At 42.3% G+C, this 20,880-nt stretch overlaps 1 protein-coding gene across 1 annotated transcript in view; it reads right to left on the bottom strand.

Annotated features, from left to right (window-relative positions):
• Positions 1-20,880, bottom strand: part of nell2a (neural EGFL like 2a) — a 79,514-nt gene that overhangs the window by 918 nt on the left and 57,716 nt on the right. The window contains exons 16-19 of the mRNA XM_086209465.1: positions 10,438-10,578; positions 9,023-9,216; positions 4,774-4,950; positions 939-1,163 (exon numbers count right to left, since the gene is read on the bottom strand). Of these exons, the coding sequence (XP_086065591.1) occupies positions 939-1,163; positions 4,774-4,950; positions 9,023-9,216; positions 10,438-10,578 (737 nt within the window). The remainder of the gene's footprint in view (positions 1-938; positions 1,164-4,773; positions 4,951-9,022; positions 9,217-10,437; positions 10,579-20,880) is intronic.

The raw sequence follows: 20,880 nt of genomic DNA on the forward strand, positions 1-20,880 counted from the left end.
CTACAGAATACAGAGTATTTGAGGTAGCGGAATACATTGGAAGTACTGCATGTGCTGAGTTAGTGTTTCATTAGTCTGTGCTCGAGTTGTTTTCAGTCTGACTTAAACAAGTCATCCCCAATAATCTCAACCTAAACTATTCTCACACGGAACATCACATTTTATTTTTAATACATTCTGCTCTTTGTTGTGCCTTTAAATCAATCTGTCACACTCTTAGAGAGAGAAAACTTAATTTTACTCCACGCAGGATTCATGCAGATAAAATAAATACGACAGGGAGTTACTCAGTCTCCCCTTCGATTACCACTCACCAAAATTGCATTTGGTAAGAAGCAGTTTTTCCATTTTCCAAGACTTTGTGTGCACAGATGAGCATCAAAACATGAGAAATACAGCAGAGGCATGTTTCAGATACACAAACTGCTTTGACAGTTCAAACTCTGGCCTTTTTATGACAAAGTGTGACTACTTCTCACGTTGCAGAGTATTTTTCCTGCCTAGAACTGAACAGCGGAGTGGTGGAAAAAGTTCTCAGTTAAGTCAGTAAGTCAGTCAAGTGTCATGAGCAAGATGCACATCTTTAAAAAAGAAATGTGTGTTTTGCTATTAATATTACTGCTGTATTAATGTCTACGTTGCACTTTACTAAACTGCATTATACCCGGTTAGTTTAATCTGTACTAATGCATCACATATATAAGATCTTTGTATGTTTGTAGCAACTCCCTCTCTCTCTCTCTCTCTCTCTCTCTCTCAAGCCAATATTTCATGAGCTCAGAAAAAAACAGCTGTGTTCAGCTTCATGACAAGACATCTTTAATCCAAAAGGCTTTTTGAATTGTGTATTTAGCTTAAGAAGAAGTAGAATTTCCTCAATTCATAAAAGAACACTTAATCCCTCAGTTGATCAGAGAAATTTCATATCGGCGTCTCACCTTGCACTGGCACAGAGTGCACTCGGTGCCATGTTTAATCCAGGAGGAGCCACTGAAGCGTGAGATGTTGTGCTCGTCCGTGCACGTTTTGGTGATATCGTTGCGGATGGTGTCTGCCTGGCAGGGGTCGGTTACACAGCGGGGACAGCACTCGCCCTCAGGCACCACGGTAAACTCACAGTCCACCGGCGGGCACGGCAGCGGCCAGCAGTCCACCTGCCCCTGCTGCAAAGGCGCAGGGAGGGAGGGAATGTGAGAAGATAGGAAATAGATAGATAGATAGATGATGTGAATTATGCAAATATTTCTCCTGACGCTGTGCATTTGCATGCCACAGGGACTCCAATCTCCAACTGATGATAAAAGGGAAAAGGTTAAGGTACCTTGAAAATATAGATGAGGAGAAGAATCTTCCCACACAGTCAGCTATTCTCCCGGAGAGGTAAATCCTCCAGCTTCTTAATTGACTCCCTCATTTGTTGATCCCATACTAATAACCATAAACTTTCATCAAACCTTGCTGGAGTTCTGCTGCTGCCACTTTCTAGTGGACCATGAAACCGGGTCATGTATTTTGGCCAACTTAACACAAGTTTCTTCCGATACAACATCATTCTGGACTGACCCACTTGAACGTTTCCCCATTTCTTACCTGCCCTGGACAAGAAATAACACCTCAGACTGTATATGCTGAAACAAATATGCAGATAAAAAAGATACCCACACAAAAACACACACACAAAGTTGTAAGAGGCTTGATGCAAGCATACCACCGGGTCTATTTAATATCACCGAAAACCGTCTGAATCAGCTTTTCAGAAATGTTGTAGTAAATTAGGGTGGCGATAAAGTACAGCCTCATGCAGTGCTAATGCCCACTGCCTGCCTGCCTTCATGTAGCGTGTAAACATTTTAAAAGGGAAATCCCCCTGAGTGGTACTCTTTCCCTTTAGCTGGAGGAAGGAATTGGACACAGCCTCGGGTATCTGTCCCACACTGCCATGGGGAACATTATTATCTTTGTTTATTAAAACTGATGTGGCCTATGATCACAAAAGAGACAGATCTGATGAACAATCACTTTGATTTGCCTGTCACAAAGAACTGTGTAGCATGGAAAAGTTGATGAACCTAAAACTGAAGCCATTTTCTTCCTATTTCTAAAGGCGATTATATTCTAATCTGGATTCCGTCCTCATGGTATATGACTGATTTTTAATCTCTTTGGTTCTAAAGACTGCAGGTTACCAAAAGTCTCGAGTCCATTAAAACTAGTGACATTTATCTTCACCTGGGAATTAGCTGCGCCACGCTGTTAATTCCAAACTAAAGATCTGTGCGTCTTTGATCTTCTGACAATCCAGGATGATTACACGTGTGCGTGTTCTCTTTCTACAGAGATTCTTGATTTCAAATGATAGATAGATTCTCCTCTTCTGAGAGGGGGCGGGGGGTGCACATGTACCTGCTGTCATTGTGCATTCTGAGTCTCCTGCTGAGTCCGGACAGTCACGGCTCTGCTAAGTGTGGAAGCGTTCAAGGTTCATTTCACGTCTCTGTCACGCTAGGGCAGCCCCTGCATGCCACCAGCAACAGCAGTCTTCTCAAGAGCTGTAGCCTGGCGGTCCTTTAGCGTGTCTCTGTCCACCTTTAATAGAGCGCATATTCACTGGATGTATACAGGTGTGTTGCCGGGGTGACAGGTATGTAAGTTATATGCTTGTATGTGTGTGTTCCACTGCTGCTTCAACGGGCGTGCCCGCATCCTCTGATGTCTGCTTGTGTCAACATATATAAGTGCCTCCAGTGAGTACAGCCTCAGCCAGAGTGAAGCAGAGCAAAGTCATTTTCAGCCGACTGTGCTTCCTCGCTGCCTCTCAGCTGAACAGTGATTTTCAAGCTCTTTTATAATGACTCGCTGTAAGAAATCCAAAAAAGCAGCCCTTAGGTCCTGGCATCAGGACAGCACTCCGATGGTGGGAGGGCGGGATGGAAATTGCATTGCTGTTGCTACTCAGACCATAAATCTGTCAGGCTGAAGCCAACTTATATTATCTAGTATGGATGATCTTTAAAAGCAACACAGAGTGGGTACGGGGGGGGGGGGGGGGGCAGAAAGGAGTTGTTAAGTGCTTCTCTGAGATCCAGAGAGAAGATGATTTGTGAGATAGTGAACAGAAGGAGTGACACTGATGTGGGTTGTAGCTGAGTGTGGCTGAGACAAGGCGCTAGGCTAGAATGTAAAGCATGACATTTGCATTTAATGTAGCCACGACTCTGGGGAAAGGGGGGGCTCACTGATTTATTGGGAATCACTTATGAAATGCTTTCCTGTTGTTTGAGCAACAGCAACATGTCAACATTGGGAAAGGTCAACGCGGCAGGAGACGTGGACGCACACACAGTGCATGTGTTTTATCGTGAAAAATCCATGTGGTGAACATGGTGTGAATTTTTTTTGTGTGTGTCAGAGGGATGGGACGCATTCAGCAGATCAATCTCATCATCAGTCAACAAGCACCCTCCGGAAGGCCGTGTTAACCTGAGAACTCTGAAGAAAAAGGTCCTACTTGTCACTCAAAAAAACTACACGTTACCAAGGTACGTTAGGACGACAAAAAACATCTGTTGCTATTCTTACTCAGTGAATAAATTGATCAAGAGGAGAGTTGAGAGGAGATCCAATCAGAAGTCATCTCTTTATGAGGTATGATTGACTGGAAAGAAACTAGCAAGCACATGACAATAACGCAGAGGAAAAGCCAGTGAAGAAATGTTACTGAGAACAAAGTTGCAAGAAAATTTACATTAGCGACAGCACTTGTATTCCTGGAGTGGCTCGCAGTGCTCGATAGAGTTGCTGTGCGGCTACGAGTTACATTCATTACTTAGCAACGTGCGAATGTTATGCATTTCTCACAGTCATATGGTTAAATTTCACCTCTGATTTTTAAGTAGACCAATACTATTTACACTTTTAATCAGGTGGCGTGAAAATTACCAAAATAAAATAAAAAAAACAGCATTAAAGCGACTTTTGCAGTAGAGAAGATGCAACAAACCGTCCTGCACATAAAAAGCCCAACAGTATGATTTAGTTTGCTTCCTGCTGTTGGGTTGGATGAGGGTTTGACTGAGTTCTTGACACAATCAAACTGCGCTAGGGTTCACTTGGAAAAGGACAGGGTCCGTTCGGCAAAGCGGGCTCAGACTGGATGTTTTGGTCCGCACCCGAGTACGTTTACTGCATTTACAAGAGCTCAAACAAAGCGCACCAAGGTTTAATTAAAACTGACTGCATACTGGGTTGTGAAAGAGCCCTAAATGGCATTTTAGTCAAAAGCTTCTGATTAAAACTAAATCAAAATTAACACTGCTCACAGCACACACATACGATACACACTATTATCCTCCCACACACATTTTTTGTCCTTTTCTTTCAACCTTGGATGTATCCTTCAATAAAATGTTTCATTCCATCACAGCACACAACAGTGCAGAGGGTCCTTTGAATTCTTTAAAATCTCGCTAATCACTCGCTTCCTTTCCTCTGTCACGAGACCAAAACCAATCTTCATTTTCTCTTCTCTGAAACCTTTCTATTCACCTCTTAATCACTTTGCCACAAAACTTTTTCTCCTTGACTTTCTTCTCATTGTACAATTCTCATTCATCAGCATTTCCATGGAGACTAAAGTTACATGTGTGGGCATAGAAACAAGTGCTTTGTTTTCACTCTCGCAACAAATTACTCTGAATAAATAAATAAAAAGACAAAACCCATACTGAGATGTTAATTTGATTATTTCATGCTATCGCTCCTCGTTGCTCTCACCAGGCACTGGCACTGCTGGCAGTTCTCTACCCACGTGTCGCCGCTGCCGTAGGTGAGCAGGCCGTTCTGGTGCAGACACTGGCTGCTCAGGCGAGGGTCGCACTCGGGGCAGCAGAAAAGGTCGGCGTTGGGGTTGTCACAGTCGCACACCATCCTGCGGCACATGACTTGTCCGGCCTGAGCAGAAAGAGCATTTATCACATAAACACAATTAAAGATTGAATGCAGGATGGCACTCATGCGTGGGCTCATATAAACATGTATGCACATGCTAGGCCATTTGTTTGATGGGATCATTAAACATGAATGTTGGTCATAAATATTATAATAAAGGCTATAGCTCTACCCTGTTTTCCATTATGATTCAGATTCAGATAATACTTTAGGCAAGACACGGCAAATTTAAATTTTATGAATACTGATGCGCAGGAGTTACTGTTCATCAGCCCGGTGTTTAGAGAAGCGCCTCTTTGGCTGACTTGTTGTCTCAGTAATTTAAGCTGCATCTGCCGACAAGAAAAGCTGTGGATCTGAATTCAACCCATTACATCTGTCAGAGTCGTAGCTGCTGCAGCCACTTTAACGTGCAACTGTCTGTGGTAAGAAATAAGTAAAAAAATAAATGAGTACAGAGGTATTTATTCCCCACATGTGCAGACACAGTTTGGTGGATTGAGAATATATGCAGCTGTTAAAAGAAGCTCTACTACATTAAAAAAAAAAAATCACAACTTGTCCTCTTGCATTTTTCTAAAGAATTTTCTATAGACTACAAAAATGGGCTTCACATGTGTTGAATTGGAACTCAGTGAGTGGTAAGCCATCATAAACTTTCCCAATTTATAGTTTTCAGGCATCGACGTGTCACTGAGGCAGAACAGAAAAATCGATCTCAGCCAAAAAGATTAAAAACAAAAGTCTGGTTTGGTTTTTGTACCACTTAGACGCCAATAAACTCCCAGAATAATAGAGTTCCCTCAAAATTAAAAAGTCCTCCCCCCACAGTAGTTCTTCAATGTGTCCAATCTGTGGATGCAGGAATTCGTCTGGAGCTCGGAACAAATTGAAACAATAAAGTATTTGCATATTGCTCAATCTCCTTCTGGCCTCAGCCATCATTGCTTTTGCCTTGATGTTTGACCTTAGTTGACCTTGTCACTTGGTGGCACCTCAGCATCGAATATCCAGCTGTGTCCGCCTCTAAAACAATAACATGTTTACTCCTCTACTCTCTGAACCGCTCAATACAACTAATTTTGACAGGCAGCTCTTCAATATCTCAAATCAATTAATATGACTCATTTAATTAGGGAGCCATTTCTGTCCTGGTCCTTTGTAATCAAATGAATAATTTGCTGTTAGATCATTCACTACCGACACTAATCCACTATAATCACCTTCCAGTACTCCCAGACACTTGGCATTAGCCTGAGTGAAACGTTGAATTGCAAAGGACAAGCGGTCTGTGCCCTGATAATCACAGAGGAAAATGTGTTTGGGATGATGGAGTTTTACGGTCCAAATGTGCCCAGTTGGTTTGTCACTTTGGTGCGAGAAATCAATCCAAATGACACGTTACAAAAAAAAAAAAAGTTAGCTATCCTGGTAGCGCTTTGGAAGAAAAAAAAGGTTCCGTATTGATCATCACTCCTGAATACTCTTACGCCGGAGTTTATTGTACCTCTTTGTCTGCCTGCGCTGTCTTTGTCTCAGTCATTTCTTTATTCTCTAAAGCGACTATTGTGAAAGTGACAACCCTGTTCTCGGGAAGGTAATGTATTGACTAATGTGTTTACATGAGATGGTTATAGAACATTCCATTCATATGCCTGTGAACACACTCCAGACAAAAGTCTGACTAATGACTGAAGACAGCCTTCATTCTACTGTCAGATTTTCCTTTTGGGATATGACCTGAAACCTTTCCAGTCGTGTTGCAGCCGTGGATCATTTTAGCTGTTTGGAATCTAATAATGCAAAATGCTGTGCTGCGTATTGGGTTTGTGACCCGGTCGGTGTAAAGCAGTTTGACGACCAATACATTTTGCGGCAAAACTCTGGTAGGACTTCCGAGTGTGACCGAGGTGTAAACACATCTAGAACACACCTCAATGCCAAAAAAGACTTTATTCAGATCAAGATAGTCAAGTGTGTATCAGAACATCCATGTAAACGTAGAGAAGAGCTAAGAATGTAAATGCTTTACCTGAGTCAACAGTAGGGGTGCGCTGACTTGTGAAACCTTTACCAATCATAGCTGGATTTGGTTCACACACACAAAAACTCTTGGTGACGTTTAGTACTTTTGTTGTAGCTGCTTGGGCACAACTCACATCTGTGTTTGACGGGTAGTGACACGACTCTTCGCTGGTCTAACATATCCAAAACTATAAGTCTTTACACGCTCAGTCGTGTCATATTATTTTAAGAGCTTGGTCACGTCAGAGAGAGGACTAAAACCCCCCACCAATCCTGCCCCCTCCAACTTTTAAAATGAGAAGGAAGCCTGATGAAACAATATGAAACAACCAGCTTGTTTTGCTACTTGCATAAAGTATTTATGTTTGAAGTTGCTCTCGTGCTAGTTTGTTTCCGTGTGATGAACCCCATCTTTTTATTTAAAATCTTTTTACATTTATGTTCTTTTGGATAATTTGAACGAGCTTTGAAAACCACTCTGGCATACTATTGCAGTGTAATGGCAAAGGTGTTAGCAATCGCTTCGCTAATTACACATCAGGCAGGCATAAAGCAATTAGGACTGTTCCTGAGGGAAATATCACTCCTCGGTATCCTACTACTTGTTAACTTTGTCTGCTGTCTGGTGCCGGGTGTGTAGTTTACAGTGAGTTTAGAATAGGACAAGGAAGTCATGTGATAGCAGATCAAACACTCATAATAGCGTTGCTGTCAGTGCACAGAGAGGTTTTTATTGAACCGTGGACAGAGACACGAAGGCAGTGTGACACTTCCATTCACGATAATGAACGTTTGCCAGTGTCGATGTATTTCTGACGACAAATGATTTGTTTCTGTTGTTTTCTAGCATACTGCCTGAGAACAGAGTCATTACATCTCCTCTTTTTATACTGTAGCCGGCCTTGTAAAACTCCATTATCTCCCATTTCTCACAGAACTTTCTGTTTGCAGGTGCTTTGTCTTTCTTCTCCTCGGCGGCTTGCTCCTTGCAAATAATGTCGCATCTGTTTTAATCCGCCTGACACAAGAAGTGGCCATGGCTACGGTAGCATTCAGATTGTTGGTTAGTAAAAAATGTAATGAAAAAATAGAGCCAAGGTTTTTTACAGATTACAAGCATGTTTCAAACACTGACACAGAGGACAGATGGAAATAAAAATGCAGCAGAGAATCTTAGAATAGTGTTTTATTACCTGGCTAATTTGGTTATTTATCCCCAGTGTGGCAGACAATTTTCTGAGATTTACTTGCCAAATGGAAAATCTACCCACATCTGGCTCCTGATGGGTGTTCAGTTCAGACCACATATCTATGATTTCTACTCCAATTTAGATTTTTTGCAAATGGACTGTTACTGAAGGGATTTGAGACTCCATTTTGTGTCTATCCCCTAGGTTACCTTGTTGAAAATTGTAGTACAAAGTGACCTAAAAATGCTTCTAAATGAAAAATCTGCAGGAAGTGAATTTAGTTTCTTTAAACGACTCCTCTAAATGCAGAGATTTCAATTTAATATCACTTTTTTGGGCTTTCAGACATGCTGAATCCAACACCAACACTGCAACCCCTCCTTAAAAAGTATGTGGCATTGCTCCTTTAAATGCTGTCGCATGTCAAGATGCCACTGATCTCATTTCTTTTTAATTCCCATGCATCATCGTCATCATCATTGCACCAGTGTACTTCAGTATTCTTTAAGATGTCACTGATTGTTTCGGGAGCATGACAGCACATTGACATTTGTTGCTGATTGTCCCAGCAGGGGAAGGCATCATTCATCGGGATGAAAAGGTATTACAGCTGCTTTGTTGTTGTTGTTGTTGTTGGTTAAGATAGTAGAAAGAGAATAAAACAGGACAGAAAATTCAATCATAGCTGGACACATGCAATAAAAGGGAGAACATTAATTTAAATCAGTGCACGCAAGCTCACTGTCTTCAGTACGTGCATCTTTTAACTGGATCAGTTGTGCTGATCTATTTCCCTCTGCTCTTCTACTCTCTCTCTTACACTTTCCCTAGCACTCAGTGTTGCCCCCCCCGGTTCTTACCTGGCAAGAGCACACAGAGCACCTATCGCTGTCCAGCACCCAGATCTGCCCACTGTGCTTGACCTTGTTGTCATGGATACAGTCGCCAGTGCAGTTGTGCCCATGGGGGCAGCGGCAATCGTAACCTCCCTCCAGGTTGAAGCAAACCGTGTCATTGGCACAGGTGTTCCTCCCCGTCTTGCATTCATTAATATCTGAGGGGAGTACAAAAAAAAAAAAGATGACATCATACATATGCTCAGTGCAGGAAACACAGTTTATGCATGGCTCGAGGAGATGGGGTAATTGAAAAATTACAGGCCCAAGGAGCCTGTCGTGTCACAGAGGGGTAGAATAGGTTCAGTCCCTGGAGGGGGTCCAGTTGTATCAGCTAGCTGCTACATTTTTGTCATCTTTAGCAAGACAGAAACCTGCTTGTGCACACAGCGTCAGAGCTTCAAATGCAACTGTGGTTTGCTGTAACAAAAGTGGATGATGTGTTAGCATCCCTCAACCTAAGATGATGGGAATTTAATATTGGAGTGTTGCAGAAAATAATCAGTTTGGCAAATAGTTGACTTGCATGCTATATTCAGTCTGCTAATCTGATCAGTACACAGCAACTTTTATGACTTTTAGAAAGCATGAGTGCAATAACTGGAAGCAAAATGCTAACCTCACGCTAGCTAGACTTTAACGTCACTCGTCGTTCTTCTTCGACATGTTCAGAAGGATGAGCTTAACTGTCTTTAACGACCTCTGTTGCAACCGTCTTTTCAAGACAAATAAAAGTCTAAAAATTCAAGAATGTTGTGTTTTGCACTGTGGAACAAAAAGCTTGTATTAACTACAGACCTTGTGTCAGGCATTTAAGTAAAAACTCCAAAAAAACCTTTGTTGGATAAGAGTGAATCAGATGTTAACCTATTTCAGGATTTTAGGACACATTCCTCTTCCATTCTATACGTCCAGTTTTCAAATTGGGTAAATATATAAAAGAGTATAACTGCAATGTAACTCAGAAACCCACATTTTGGCCAAATTACAATTTGCTTTACTAAAACACGCACAAAGGTTTTTTGAGAGTTCCTTTAATGTTCTTTTTCCTCTGCTTCTCCCTGTTCGAGCTGACAGCCAAGATGGCGTCAACAAATGGAGCAGCACTGGCACTATTGTTACAGGCAATGCTTCAATGTTACAGTAGATTGTGGGTTGCAGTTTGACAGCTGACACATCTCCTGACAGGCTGTATCAGAGAGAATGTTCCAGAAAATGAACAGGCTACAAAAAGAAAAGTTACACTTCAAACCAGTGTAATTGTACCATGACTTACATCTCAAAAACAACAGCTTAATGGAGAATGTGCTTTTCTTCCACACATAATGTTGTCATATTACTTCATATATGTGTTGGAGAAGAAAAGGTGGGACACTCACCTACGCATGATTCCCCATTGGCGGAAAACAAGCCGTTGTCATGGTAGCCATCGCGGCACTCACAGTGATACCAGCCGGGCAAGTTTACACAAGTGGATTTACTATCACACTCGACAAAGCCGTCCGCACACTCATCAATATCTAGAGAAGAGAAGAGAAGAGAAGAGAAGAGAAGAGAAGAGAAGAGAAGAGAAGAGAAGAGAAGAGAAGAATCAGTAGCATGCCGATTCCAAAATTTGCTCTTTACAGCAAGTGAGTTATTGAGCTCCATTCTTGCCTTGTAGGCATCTTCAAAACTGACTGATTCATAATTGACATAACAACGTGTCTCGCATTTGAGTGAATTTAGTCTGTAGGACTTATTGATCAGCTGCCGAGCTGCAGAAGGACATCTGTATCAATAAAAGATGGCAAAGAATGAATGAATCTGATATACGAAGCCTATTCTTAGAGGACAGAGAGGTTTATATTTTTGAATTGCCAATAAAACCGAATCGTGCACCACCTGTAGGAAAACAAATTCAAAGGTGGGCACATTTTTGGTAAAATTTGCTCCAAGTTTCCAGAGTTTCTAAGAGACAATGTCCATTAAAGCTCTACAAAGGGCTCTGACACACCTTCTAAGAGTTGGTGAGTGGTTGATAATAGACGGAAGTGATGTTTGTGTTCACAAAGCTCCACTTAGAAATGTCCTTGACTCTGCCTCCAACGTTAGCGTTTGTCTTTAACACGAGACAACATGCTGTGACTTCATCCTCCCCAATTTTCCCTCTTTATGAATTTTAGGTTTAACATTCTACTGTCTGTTCACAGAAAAAACAACAACTTCTATTTCCACAAGCAACAGATCCCAGAAACATCCTTCAGCAACAGATCCAATATAATTTTCCAACAATGCAGAATACAAGAGAAAGATCAATCTGATATTTCAGCTAACATTTAATTAAACTAAGGGCCAGGCCCACACAAGAGGGGGGATAAAGCCTGTTATTATGCGGTAGGCTAAATAGGCCCCGACATGTGCTGTGATTAAACGTGTCTGCATAGCCAGTGATGGCTTTTTTATGATTGTGCATGATGCATGATGCTCTGCTTTCATTATGAAAATGGCAGTGTGCCATGTCTGACCTTCTCCACGACTGGCTGCAACAGTATCCCCCATAGAGCTACTATAGGCAGACGCGCTCACGGTCCCCCACCACCCCGGCAGTAATGGGATTAAGATCTATTGGCTAATGAGCTCTCAGCCTTTTAATAGAATTTCTGCAGCAGATTAACAGTTGATCAAATGTCCTGCAGATTAGGGTCTTATCTACTCAGAAATTACCCACATTTGTAGGAATGAGCTGCAGGGAGAAAAAAAACAAACAAACAAACTCCAAGATCTTCCTATATTCTGTCTCTGACCAGATTCAGGTTCTGGACAGCAAACTTTAAAGTGAGAGCTCAAATTTCACTTATTACATCAGTTCTGTGAGTTCAGAGCATCTCACTTTCTCCCCCTAGGACAGCAGTACTGGGTTAAAAGGACACTACGAAATCCAGCAAATACTATAACTAGCCTATATTTGAAAATTAGTATAAATTCTCCACACTCTTGAAGAGAAATATCCAGGCACGGGGAACGTTTAGAGGGAAAAGCTCCAGGAGGTGTACTGCCAGTATAGAAAAAAAAAAAAAGAAGAGATCCTCGTCTCTCTTTTTAAGGCTGTAAGAAACAGTTGGGAGTAAGACTGAGCAGTCAGATACTATTTATAACAGACACTGATGGCAAGTCTAAAAATATGCAAATGGGTTATTTTCAGCGAGTTTCATTCAAGCATTTTAAAACCTTGTCTGGCTATAACAACAGAGGGTTACACCCACGACAAAAGATTCATTATTTCTTCTTTAATCTGTGCCAAAACTGTCAGCTACAATTAAGCTTCTCAGCCTGCTGTCAAGTCAACTTTTAAAGTGCTGCTGTGTTTCAGGACGGTGGAACTCACTGTTGTCACACCTTGGACTTGATTGGATTGAATGTGTGAGGTACAACATGCTTGCAAGAGTCTTGCCTTCTCCTTTATCTGCCCTAAATGATAATACAAGATCATTGTAATTTAATCAGCAGCAATAACCATCACACGGGGTCGCTGCGTACGAGCTGCTTCTATTCAGTTCGGAAGCTTTGTCTTGTTAAATCAAATGTGGATGGTGCAGTACTTCCACTTGTTAAATCATGTCGTGTTTTTCCTCACACTGCATTGAAAAAAAAAAGTCAAGAGAAACAAAATAAAAATGGTCTTTCTGTCTCTATCTCATTGAGAAGTCAAGGCCACAGAGGAACAGTTATTTTGGAGTAAGCTAACTGAATGGAAAGCATGGAAACTAGCAGAGACTACCAACACAAAGAGAGGAGGCGGAGGAGGTCAAGGATGTCCAAGATGAGGAGGAGGACAGAGATGAAAGGAAGGTGGAGGAGAGGAGCGCAAAGACAAAGAGGGACAGTGGAAGAGGGAGAGACGATGAGACATTTATCCTACTCGTTATTCTGAGTGACAGCCTGGAAACAAGAGCTCTATTAAGCGAGCCCTCGAAGGACAAAGTGAGGAACAAGCAGACGGTCTTTCCTCGGCACCCTCCTGGGCTTGTTATGAGCTGCTCTCTTCCTTCTTCCTCATCCTCCGCTTTCACCTTTCTATTGTTCCTTTTTGCTTCACCTGCCTGTCTCTGACTTCAAGCTACAGCAGAAAGAGAGGTGCCCTCATCACCTTTGCTCATCCCTGCAGTTTGCTCCCTCTTTGAGCTGAAATAGGCAAAGTTTAAAGTTTAGTCTAGCTTGCCCTCTCCTATTCATCCCTCCATTTCATTGTCCTGGCTCCAGACAACCTCTTCATTTTGTCCTCCTTTTTTTAAAATTCTGATCCTGGACAGTTACAGACTGTATTCTTTTCTTTCCTGCTTTCTTTGACTGACAGGTAGCCCTGCAGGTTTGGGATGTGGTTCTGCTGCTTTGCAACATTCAGCAGAGAACCCATTACCGCCGCAACATGTGGACCCCCCCCCCCGTATACAGTAACATGATTTCCATCTCCACTGAGGACTACCTGATAACTGACTCCTGGAGGAATTATTGCACAACATCCTGCTTCCAAGTCAGATATGAAGTAAATTTAGAAATGAGCTGACAGATCTCATTTATAACGACGATACACAAGTTCAGGTCAATAATGTATACAAGTCTTTTATTGGCATGTATATGTGATGAAGTAAGTCATGGATTACAGGTCCCTGCACTTTATCTGCTGTAGAATTGAGCCATCATCACTGGTCCTCTTTCTTCATTTGGAGCAAAAAAAAAAATCAAATATTCAATCAATCATCATGAAACACGAGGCAAAATTGAGTTAACACGCTGAGTTCCTGAAGATGAAACAGACACTGGAACACAAATCCATATCAGCAGGACTTTGAGTGGGAGAGTGGATGAGTAATCATGGAAAATTGGACAAAAGCCTTGTGCACAATCGATGCAAGTGCACGGCAAACACAATATAAGTTTTTAAGTCATTTTGTTGGTCACAAAAATGAAGCGCATATGAGATGGATCACTTTATAGATGAAAGAATTAAAAGAGATGGATGGAAGATTGTGTCACCCTCTAGTGGTGGTGGTGGTGGTGGGGGTGGTTGGGTAGGTGTTGGGGGGGGGGGGTGCAATGCTCAATTAAGAGCTTAGCAGCACTGAGAAATGATTAACTAATTTGTACTGGTAAATAGCTGCTAAAAAACATTTGTTTAATAGGGTACTCAAAGCTGCATTAATCAATAAATTTGTATAAAAATGGAAACAAAGATAATTATAATTCTACTCTGCAGTTCCTGTCAGTCTGGTGCAGAATTAGTATTCATTTAGCTCTTTGTTTTGGTTTCATGGCTCCCAACTTTACTGGTTTGATTCGTTTTCACCGCTCTCCTCAGAGGCAGCAGGCAGCTATTTTCAGCACACACACACACACACACACACACACACACACACACACACACACACACACACACACACACACACACACACACACACACACACACACACACACACACACACACACACACCTGGTGCACTCGAGCTGGGACTACCTGGTCAACAGTGTGGAGTATTTAGCTGCTATTTGTCCCTGAGCTAGATGCTAATATTGTTAACATAGTCACCATCTCTCTATATGAGATCATATTTGAAGGCTGCATTGACATCCTGTGCTGCAAAGTGAATAACTGAATTTAGATTTAAGTATAGGGACCATTTAGTTTTTTTTATTCAATTCCAAGATCTAATTATGCTAACAAGATATGCAGCCAGAGAAAAAATACAGTAAAAGTGTTCTCATCAAACAAACTGGATGTTTGGTGCAGAGCCCAGCGGATTTTATTAGCCAGTCATTTCCTTCCAGAGATCATTAATGGTGTGTATGTCTGTCTGTATGCACACTTTTCAGATTAGTATTTTATATGCAAAGAACATGACCACTTTTTTTAATGTATATGCATTGCTAAAGTGAAATAGCATCTCACTGAAATTTGCTCTACTATGACAACATTTCTGCACACAGGTACAAGACAATGAAGGGATAAAATACATAAGACATAACTAGTGTTGGGGGCCGCATGGCTCAGAGGTTGTGTGGCCTTCGAGCAACTGAAGGGTCGCTGGTTTGATCCTCACTTCTTCCGGTGACAATATCCAATGTCCTTGAGCAAGATACTGAACCCCTAATTGCTCCTGATGGCCCGCTGATGGACTGGTGATCCGTCCTGCCTCTCCCTCACTGTCAGCTGGAATAGGCTCCAGCCCCCCCACCCCCCGCAACCCTTAACGGGTAGGCGGTATAGGAATGGATGGATGGATGGATGATGGATGGATGGATGGATGATGGATGGATGGATGGATGGATGGATGGATGGATGGATGGATGAATAAGTAGTGTTCATTTTGTAGATGAAGACTGACTAAAAATGTTGTCAACTACCCTTTTTTTAAGATTGTATCATCTAAAACTGACGATAATCATGACCAATAATTATATGAATTTTGGTTTAAAGGCTTAAACTAACTAAACACTGAAGTTCCCCTACAAAAAAAACAAGGTCAATTTCCACAGAGACTTCAGTGGTTTACAGTTTCTTGGGCTATGATCAGACTAACATGCTCAGACTTCTACTCGATAAAAACTCAACTGAATAAAAAAGGAGGAGGATGAGTAAATATAATAAAAGGACTGTTGAAACTAAAACTAAATTAAAAAATAGCTGCTGACATTAAAACTAGACACAAGCCCTGTGTCCATGATCGTCGTCCGTCTGACTGGCTGCTGGTGTCTAAGTCAGTTGTGACTTTAAATGGTTTAAGTGAAAAAAAATACTGAAACTGTAATAATGTATTTAACTATTTGAAAAGAAATTCCCAGTCTTCAAAGCCAAAGACAATGGCAGTGTGCTTGAAGAGAGGAGAACAGAGGCCATCATTAAGGCAGATAAATAAAACATGCTTCTCTCACTTTCTGATACACATTTCTGTCTGGAAATAGAGCAGAAGAGTTGCTCTGAATTCTGCAGTGGCAAAAAAATATTCTGTTTAAATTCAGTGTAAAGCAATGCGGCTGTCCAGTGCTCCCAGCAGTTCAATGCACCGCAGCAGCAGCAGCAGCAGCAGCAACTATCCCTGGGAGATGTGTCATTTAGGTGGAAGCAGCAGGTTGCGCTCAGCTAAAAGACGGCCGCGACTATTAGCGGGTCCTAATTAAGACGCACTAATTACGAGTGATGGAGTGAGTGCTTTGTAAGGCCGTATCTAAATAAATAATGAATACATAATCATTGTGCTTAAACAAGCCGCTTGAGCTTAAACAGTCACAAGCCCTCGGGCCTTGTGGGTAAATCATGCCGCAGAGGAAGGGGGGAGAGGGGGAGAGCTGTTGCGGTGCATCATGGGAGCTGTCAAGGAGTGAAAAAATTAATACGCTGTTAAATATTCACTACCTGTGCCTGAGTGTCGGGTGGGAGGCACCCGGGGGAGATTTCAACTATGATGAGGTTGGGATGTTGTTTTCTTACCTCGTATTGTTGAATACACACTGTGGCCATGTTTGGAACAACACAAACACAGACTGTCGATAAAATTTAGTGACTTCTGTGTACATGCATTGTATCTCTGCATACCTTTATCTGCTGCATTCCTTTATTCATGTCAATTTAACGTTCCTGTTGCTTGATTCCTGGAGCTTAAAGTCAATGAGGTCTAAGGGAACAAATTCTTTTCTATATATTTTTGCAATCTCAGGGCTTTCCGCTCTCACTGCCCTCAGATTTTCCTCGTGATCACACTGCTGTTCACCTCCCTCTTTTCCCTGTTGCTACATTTCCTCTTCCATTTTTACATCTAATTATAAATCACCTCTTTTTAGCTTCCACTTCATTGTCCCTCTTCTCTTCTCCTCTCATCTCCTCTCATCACCACCTGATATCAGCCAATAATTAACTATCCTCTCATTCCATCTCTTCTCTGCTTAAGTCCTCCTAAAACTTTTTCTTCCCTCCTTCCTTCCCACCCCCCCCCCCCCCCCCCAACGGAAATCTAAAGTTAGAGAAAAGGTTACAGAAGGTCATTGAGTAGGCCTTGGAAAGAAAGAGGGAGCTTTGATGAAAAGATTTCACTCGCATAGAAAAGGAAGAAATGCTGGGAAATGATCACGACTTGAGAAAATTTTGAGCATTTTTCTTCCCAATAAAACATCAATTTGTAGTGTAGGTGTGATGCACCAGGGCTCCCTGATGGTGCTCTTGAACATAGCCCTCCAGGCGTGTGTAGGAGTCACAAATCTAAGCCTCATCACTGAACATAAAAATCTTTTATCTCTGTCTCCTGTCGTCCTTAAAGAACATTGTTGATTCTAAACTAGCCTCTGTGTGATTCAGAACTGCTGATTAAAAGCGCTCGCGAGGACTTGAGAGTCCAGATGAACTGAGAGATGAAAGGAGAGGTGTCCATCCACTGATCAAATGCTCTTCTACCACCAGCAGCCTACAGCATCCTTTGAGAAGCTAGCAAAAGGCTAGCTAGGGACAGCAGAGATGGCCATTAGTCACCAGACTGACAGTATAGTGACAGAGAATTTTAACTGGCGCCCGAGCATCCTAATAAGCTCAGAGAGGCTTGAAAGGAGAAGATAATGAGCTGAAAGTAAAGAAAACACAAAAGCGACTTCCCCATTCATCTCATAGGAACACTTCAGCAATTCAGTCAATAAACACGCACCTGAGAGCTAAACAGAAACCAATATTCCCCGATGGTATGTTACAGTACTTCATGGCACGAAAAAAATTTTTTTAGACGACTATGACCTCCAGGAGGCCCTCTTACATTGGCAGATACTCAAAAGCATTAATAATAAGTAATCATACCTGCAGCTGAGTTACATTACTTTAGCATGTCTCTCACCAAAATTATCCCAAAGTCTGACTCTACACACTCTGAACTTGTCAGATAATATTGTTTTGTATTTTATAGCAGTTCAGAGTTGGTATGACCCACAACAGAATAATGCCACACAATTAAGCCCATCACACTTGCAATATCAGCCTGTGCAATTACGTAACTTTTGTTTTTACTAACAAACATATGAAATCATATTTATGATAACCTAAATCTTTCACCACTAGTTTCAGACACTAAAACCACAGCTGTTGCAATAACAACGTGGAGAATACAGCTTAACGTAAATAAGTTGTTATGTATACACACTGCCTGGATTCAAATCAAGGCAGTGTGGAGGGGCAGGCTGGATGTGTGGTTACAGAAGAACCTGACAGTGCTTGGAAGTTTAGTTTATAGCAACAAGCTACAGCCATGGCGACACATATTTATTCTGAATTTCTCAGAGTCCAGAGAGAAAATGGACACCCATTATACCCCCCCCAAAAAATGCTCCAACCATTTATTATTCGAGCTATATAAGGCACGGGGGCTACCCTTGGGCCACCATATTGAGTATGCGGCTTGTTCGGGGGCAAACATTACACGGCTAGCCCGGCGTACATTTATATCTATGACTGAAGTGTATGTGCCCTGCCTCAGCCGTGTGCTGCATTATTCATGATGTGTCATAGTTCTCCACTAGCTGGTGTCTGTCTGTCAGCGCTGCGTCTCCCCTGTCCCTTCCCATCTATTCCCCCTGAATGGTAATGACAAGCCAGCAGGCACGCACACAGTCACGAAAATACCAGGACATGGAAGACAATGCGCGGACATGCACCCACCTACTTGTACAATTACACAAAGTAAACATTCACACACATAAAGACACCCAAAATGGCGTTGACAATATGAAAACTATTAGCATTTTTTTCATAAATGTGTGTGTGTGAGAGTGTGCTTGCGTGTGTGTATGCATGCGTGCATGTACTCATAGGTAAGTGTGTGTCTGCCTTGAAGAGCTCCTGTTCAGTGTCTTATGACAGGCCGTCAGTCTGCCGCCGCCGCTGCAGCAGCAGCAGCAGCAGCAGAAGTGCTCGAGTCTCTGGGGAGGCCTCTAAAAGCTCACAGGGTTCTGGGGGTGGGGAGCCCAGACTTAGTGAAAGCTTTTCCATGTTCATCCGCCCAGCTCTGCTTCTCTTGCTCCTGCTGCACCAGCCTCATTCTGCATCCAAATGCAGAGAGAACTGACTAACCCTTACCCTGGAACCACCCATCTCTCCTTGTGTTTCCCGTTCCGTCGCTGTATCTGTCAGTTTCTCAACATCTCTGTATCTTACTTTCCACATCACCTCCTCTCACCCTCCTCTCAGTCATTACCTCTCTTTTCTCTCCCTGCTTGAATTTTGCATCTGTCACCCTTACCGTACATCTCCATCTCTTTTCCTGAAACTATTGTTATTATACACACACACCCCCCACCCTTCCACATCTCGTTTCCTTTCCTCCTTCCAACCAGAGGAGCAGCATATCCAACAGTACATTAACCTCCATCCATCTTTGTGAGCTTCACCAGAAGACACTTCCCTCACTGGGAGCTGCTGTCAAACTGCAAGGAGACAATAAGAAGAACCCCCGCCCCACCCCCACTGGAGAAGACTCTAAACAGTGCCAGAGGCTTTAGCCCTGGAGAAAGGGCTCTGGTGGTGGCCCTTGACTTTAAAACGACAAGAAAAAAGAAAACACACACGAGGATGGTAGCTGTCACAAAGCTGACTTGGACGAGATCGAGGGGGTGTCAGATTGTGAGAGAGGGCATGCAGACAATGCAAACAGAAGCTGGGGTAACAAATATCTTGTCGCCTGAGGCACAGGGCGCGTGCAAGTCTGGGCGTGCATGTGACAAATTGTTTGTGTTCCGGGACAAGAAAAATCTGTTTTTGGACTTCTCTCTAATCTTTCATTTTTGATTTTGACGACAGTCTGCCGTTTATAAGATATCAAAAGTCAAACACAAAAACAAACACAGTTGCTGCATTTTTAGATGATTCCTACATCATCACTTATGTAAAATCTTAAAAGTAAACTGCATATCTAAGCTGACAAATAAAAGTACAAGTAGAAAATACAATATTTCCCCAGGACACTCAGACAAAAATCTGTGAAATAACATCAGACTACATTGGTGATGGCACATCGTCTGTTTACTGGGAGCCTTTCATTGTGGTGCTCAGCCGTCTTTAGACCCCTTAACTGGCTTCCCATCGCGGTGTAAATATCATTCAAGACACTAGTACTCGCCTGAAGGGCTGTACATCAGTCTCCGCCTCCCAACCTGCAATCTACGGTCAGGTTCCAAACCTCACTCATCCTCTCTGTTCCTCTATCCTCGCCGATCTGTCACAGTGCCAGAGTCAGTGCCCAGCTCGTAGCCCAGAGTAAAGACACATCTGTTCAGACAACACCTCCTACACCTGGAGCCTTCCTAAAGAACCTGGTTAGGTTGGAAAAATGGCATAGTTTGGTTCAAATTTTGTAGTCCGGTGCTGTGAATGGGGCTCAAACGCCTGTCTTGCACTACAAATTCGGATGTTTGTTGGCACCGACCAGGGAAAATGGTTTCTTCGCTGATGGACAACATAACAATGGGGTTTTTTTAGACAGAACGTGCACAAAGGGAGGTTAAGTGAGAAAGAGAGAAAAAAAAGGCAGGGTTCTAAGACACTGTGTAAGGTAATGAAATGTGTGATTGTCTGTACCACGCCATTACCAGAAGAAGAGGGGCTTAGAGCCTACTCTGACGCAAAAGGTGGAGGATAAATCATTACAGTTGGGTGTGTTAACTCATTCTCTGTACATCTTAGACACACACACATACAAACACACACAAACACACACATACACACACCATCTTTCTCTCCTTCCTCTCCGGGCAGCAACATACGGAAATTCGTTTACTTTGAGACAGGCTGTAAAAAGAACACCTCGTAAAAAAAAAAA

The sequence above is a fragment of the Aulostomus chinensis genome, chromosome 7 (assembly GCF_037954235.1).
Source record: "Aulostomus chinensis isolate RoL2024-O1b breed Wild chromosome 7, RoL_Achi_v1.0, whole genome shotgun sequence".
NCBI lineage: Eukaryota > Metazoa > Chordata > Actinopteri > Syngnathiformes > Aulostomidae > Aulostomus > Aulostomus chinensis.